This window comes from Engraulis encrasicolus, chromosome 19 (assembly GCF_034702125.1).
Source record: "Engraulis encrasicolus isolate BLACKSEA-1 chromosome 19, IST_EnEncr_1.0, whole genome shotgun sequence".
NCBI lineage: Eukaryota > Metazoa > Chordata > Actinopteri > Clupeiformes > Engraulidae > Engraulis > Engraulis encrasicolus.
Window position 1 is genome coordinate 32,696,816 of NC_085875.1, and position 5,000 is coordinate 32,701,815.

The window sequence follows — 5,000 nt, forward strand, 5'->3', positions numbered from 1 at the left end:
CTCTCTCTCCGTCCCCCTCTCCTCCTCATCTCTGAGGGTGTGCTGCTGCTGCTGTGATGGACCCCTGTGGAGGACAATGAGAGACAGATGGAGCCGTCACCTCAGGCCCAGCAATTGACACTTATTACCAGCTCAGCTTTCTCCACGCAACCCCTCTTCTCTCTCCCTACATCTCTCTCTCTCCCCCTTTCCCTCCCCAACTCTCTCTCTCTCTCCCTCTCCATCTCTCTCTCTCCCCATCTCTCTCTCTCTCTCTCTCTCTCTCTCTCTCTCTCTCTCTCTCTCTCTCTCTCTCTCTCTCTCTGTCTTTCAACCGATACTCTCTCTCTCTCTCTCTCCTTCTCTTTCCCTCACTCTCTCTCTCCGCCTCGCCCTGTCCTCTCCTCACTCTATCACTTTCCCAAGCTCAGTGTTTGTCTTGTCATCAGCCCTGCTCTCCACCCCTATCTCCCATGTTATTACCAGCTCATCTTTCTGCACTAACCCCGGTCTCTCTCTCTCTCTCTCTCTCTCTCTCTCTCTCTCTCTCTCTCTCTCTCTCTCTCTCTCTCTCTCTCTCTCTCTTCTTCAGTGTCCTTCTCTTTTCTTCAGCGTCTCTCTCTTTGTCTCTCTCTTTCTTTTTTTCTCTCCCTCCCTCCTTCCTTCTCTCTCTCTCTCTCTCTCTCTCTCTCTCTCTCTCTCTCTCTCTCTCTCTCTCTCTCTCTCTCTCTCTCTCTCTCTCTCTCTCTCTCTCTCTCTCCTTCACTCTCCTCTTCTCTTTCCCTCATGCTGTCACTTTCCCATGATCTGTGTTTGTCTTCTCACCAGCTCTCCTCTCTCTCTCTCTCTCTCTCTCTCTGTCTCTCTCTCTCTCTCTCTCTCTCTCTCTCTCTCTGTCTCTCTCTCTCTCTCTCTCTCTCTCTCTCTCTCTCTCTCTCTCTCTGTCTCTCTCTCCCTCTCCATCTCCATATCCATCTCTCCGTAGGGGTGTCTGCCTGATGTTTTATTCAGTGCTGTTCTGTTCTATTCTATCTCCATGCATCTTCTTGCATTCTGACTCAGACTGCAGTACTGTCGCCGGGTAATCCAGCCAAATGAAATAATGGGAAAATAATTGCCATGAAAGCAGTAACGGTCACAATAAAGCAGCGTCAGTATGGCAGCATTTCACTTGGTTTTCCTCATTTCTGTCCTTTACATGGCCTCATTTGCTTTTCACTAGCCATCCAAATGCATACTGTATACTCATCCATAATACTCTTTCTCTCTGTCGCTGTCTCTGTCTCTGTCTCTGTCTCTGTGTCTCTTTGTCTCTCTCTCTCTCTCTCTCTCTCTCTCTCTCTCTCTCTCTCTCTCTCTCTCTCTCTCTCTCTCTCATCGTCCCCCTCTCGTGATCTTGCCCCTTCTCTCCTCTCTCTGTGGCCTCACTACAATGCCAGTTGGTGTGGCAGGATGGGAGGGGAGCTGTTAAATGCCGTGCTTGTAAGCAAGTGTCACAGTTTATCACCGTTTACCCAGACTGCCTCAAACCAAGACCTAATCCCTCTTTCCCACCACTGCCTTTCACTCAGTGGCCCAATTGTCTCCATCCACCCCTCTCTATTCCTCTGTTCTGCTACCAAGGCATTATTCAGGTGTTTGATATCTTTTTGATGACCAACTAAATCATGAAGGAGGATTGAGAAAGTTTGGCAACCAGATCATTGTTGCCACAACTGGTTATTCCCTCCAACAGTAAGAGTGGCAAATGACTCTTTTCAAACAGCCTAACTACTACGTTAGGTTGTATGCAGTAATTTGTCTACACTTGACACTATTTGACGTACTATACCCCTTAACACTTCCACCACTGGAACTTTGTAATTGTCACTGAAAAAACTTCACTGTTCTCCCGTTTCCCTCTCTTTCTCTCTATTTATCCATCTCTTTCTAGCTCTGTCCTTCTACCCCTCCTCCTCTTTCTCTCTCTCTCCCTCTTTGCTCTTTCTCTCTCCTTCTTCTTCTCTACCCCTCCACCCTCTCTCTTTTTCTCTACCTCTTCCCCCTCTCTTTCCCCCTCCCTGCGTCACCTTCCTCAAATCTAAATTAAGTGTCCCATGTGTTCTCTCCGACTGGCAGGCAGGCGAGGAAGGACTTCATCGTGGCCAAGTACACAGAGAAGCGTTTCGCACGCAAGAAGTGTCCCGACCCCACGTCCAAGCTGCACACACTGTGCGACGCGGTGAAGGCGCGCGACATCTTCTCCCTCATCCAGGTCTATGCTGAGGGGGTGGACCTCATGGAGCCTATCCCACTGGCCAACGGACATGTAAGGACCCCAGAGTCCACGGGCTCCAACATTTAACGTTTACTATCCTGATCATCATCGACTTTCAAATATGTTCGAGACTTGGTCTGACCAAGAGCATAACAATTATCATTACCCAAACGGCATGGTTGACCCGCCTCCCTTGGTTTGCTACTGGTTGTTTGCTTCCTGACAAAGTGGGAGGAGTTCCCGATTTTTCGGGAGCTCAGAAATGGTATTTGTATTGCTCCTGGCCTGACTGAAGTGTTGCGTCACTAGGAGGGCGTGGCCTGGCTAACGTTTACAGCCTAGATCCAAAGATGATCTGATATATTGAATGGTGTAATACAGTCATTCACTTTGAATGAATAATATTAACATGCAATATTAATACTGTGTTTACAGGCTAGAGCCAAAGATGATGTGATCCATTTTAATGCTGTAGTATAGTCATTTACTGTGAATTAATAATATAAACGTACAATTGGTTTGTTTCTGCTTGGCCCACATATGCTCCACATTTACAGCCTAACCCCAAAGTCAACCACTGCTTTAGCACTGATTCATGTCTCTCTGTCTCTGTCTGTCTGTCTCTCTGTCTCTGTCTGTCTGTCTCTCTATGTCTGTCTGTCTGTCTGTCTCTCTATGTCTGTCTCTATGTCTGTCTCTCTCTCTCTCTCTCTCTCTCTCTCTCTCTCTCTCTCTCTCTCTCTCTCTCTCTCTCTCTCTCTCTCTCTCTCTCTCTCCGTCTTTAAATCATGACAGGAGCATGGTGAGACGGCTCTCCACCTGGCGGTGCGGCTAGTAGACAGAACGTCACTACACATCGTGGACTTCCTGACGCAGAACAGGTTAGGCCAACACTGCCTTTCACTACAGCTGAGAGGACACGCACGCTTTCATTACTATACTTGTGGGACCCTCCAATCGACTCTCATTGTAATTTATCTATTCAATACTTAACTGAATCCAGACAAAAAAAACCTAAACCACAAACCTGTCGGTTAACAAAGATTTGTTCGCTTTTAGTTTTGTACTTAAAGCAAAATGACCAAGAAAAGCGTCATCCACTTAATAAGGACTGCAGTGCATTCTCCAATAAGGCCCCCCGTGCTGATTCTTCTATCTTAATGGGGACATTTGGGCACCAGATATGCCCGAATTACAGGTCCACCGCATGCACGCACACACGTACGTACACACACACCTCTCTCTCTCTCTCTCTCTCTCTCTCTCTCTCTCTCTCTCTCTCTCTCTCTCTCTCTCTCTCTCTCTCTCTCTCTCTCTCTCTCTCTCTCTCTCTCTCTCTCTCTCTCTCTCTCTCTCTCTCACACACACACTCACACTCACACTCACACACAAACACACACACACACTGACTGCGGTGACGCGGCCTATTTGTGTGCACACTCCCATTTATCATCCTGACATCCCTCAATGTCGTTGCGTTCTGTGTTTCGCACAGGATGGATAATTCTTCAGAATGGGCGTCAAAGCTGGCCACTTCATCCATTTTTAAGCCTGCTGCATCTCCATAAATCAATATGGGGCTGCCAATTCTGTGCACGGCTTCTGTTCAACTTCTCTGTGTAAAAAACACGTTGATTTGACAGTTTCTTTCTTGGTGTATCTACATGTGTCGACGTGTAATAATATGTATTTACACTGTACATGCAGTATCTAACCCTGCCATAAAGTACAGTACAAGTTCATCATGGTAGCCCCTTAATGCACGCCGTACCACCAGTGGCACACTGTAAAAGTCATTGAAAAGTTAACTACCATAGTACTACAATACTATGATAACACAGGGCCTTTAGTAATGAACTACGACCTGGTCGTTGCCGTTCTGGTAACAGCACATTTATAACGCTGTGTCTTAACAGGTTGAATGTTGTTGCATGCTTTGTTACACTGTACCTAACTAATGTAACAAGGAAAGTGAAATGAAGGGTATCCAAGGTGACTGATAAGTGCTGGCCCCGCCCGCATAGAGTTTGGATGATTGACATTTTTCCAGCGATCAACAGGGGACTTTTTGTCTGATGCTTTTTTCCCTTAACTTCCTTTATTTTCTGCTTTTCTCCAAAGTAACCTTCTTATTTATTTCATGTATTACCTAACTTTGCTTCCCTGACCCATCTAAAATGACCCTGGTCTACATTGCTTATGCATAATGGCTGCACGGCTACTGTAAAACAATGTCTGGCGCACCGTCACCGCACAAAGGAAATGATCAACACTGGAAATAGAGCAGGCGGAAAAGTGGCACAGTTTTGAAGTGTGCCGCTCCGCCGTCATTTAATCAAAAGAAATCACGAGAAAAGTAGATGTAGGGCACCGTCTGACATGATTTTGATTTCAGCCGTCTCTTGTGTGTACTGTCTGTAATCTCCCAAATGGCTTTTGTGCTTACTAAAACATGTCCTCCTTCAAACTAGACCATGTATTTGTGAATCACAAATAGCCTTGTGCTCACTACTACATGTAGTGTAAACAAGTGCACTACATTAATCCTTGCAGCCATGGACTAATGGTTAGGGAGTTGGAGTCCCATATCATCTATGGCTGAGGTGCCCTTCAGCAAGGCGTATCAGATTGCTCCAGGGGCTGTAACCAAAATACACTGTACTTCAAAAAATCAGTTTGGATTGAAGCTTCATCAAAGTTTAAGGCAATGTAATTACAGGGTCAATGACATTTCTTGGGATCAGATGTCAGGTGATGCAACATC

The 5,000-nt window shown here is 46.2% G+C and overlaps 1 protein-coding gene and 1 non-coding gene across 4 annotated transcripts in view; both read left to right on the forward strand.

Moving 5' to 3' along the window:
• The window catches only part of asap2a (ArfGAP with SH3 domain, ankyrin repeat and PH domain 2a), a 97,238-nt gene that overhangs the window by 70,279 nt on the left and 21,959 nt on the right, over window positions 1-5,000 (forward strand). For all 3 annotated transcript variants that reach the window (XM_063184136.1, XM_063184137.1, XM_063184138.1), the window contains exons 17-18: window positions 2,098-2,287; window positions 3,032-3,117. In XM_063184136.1, coding sequence (XP_063040206.1) covers window positions 2,098-2,287; window positions 3,032-3,117 — 276 coding nt within the window. The remainder of the gene's footprint in view (window positions 1-2,097; window positions 2,288-3,031; window positions 3,118-5,000) is intronic.
• On the forward strand, window positions 1,651-1,789 carry LOC134435642 (small nucleolar RNA SNORA47). Its single transcript, XR_010032053.1, has one exon. It is a non-coding gene; the product is annotated as a small nucleolar RNA SNORA47 (small nucleolar RNA).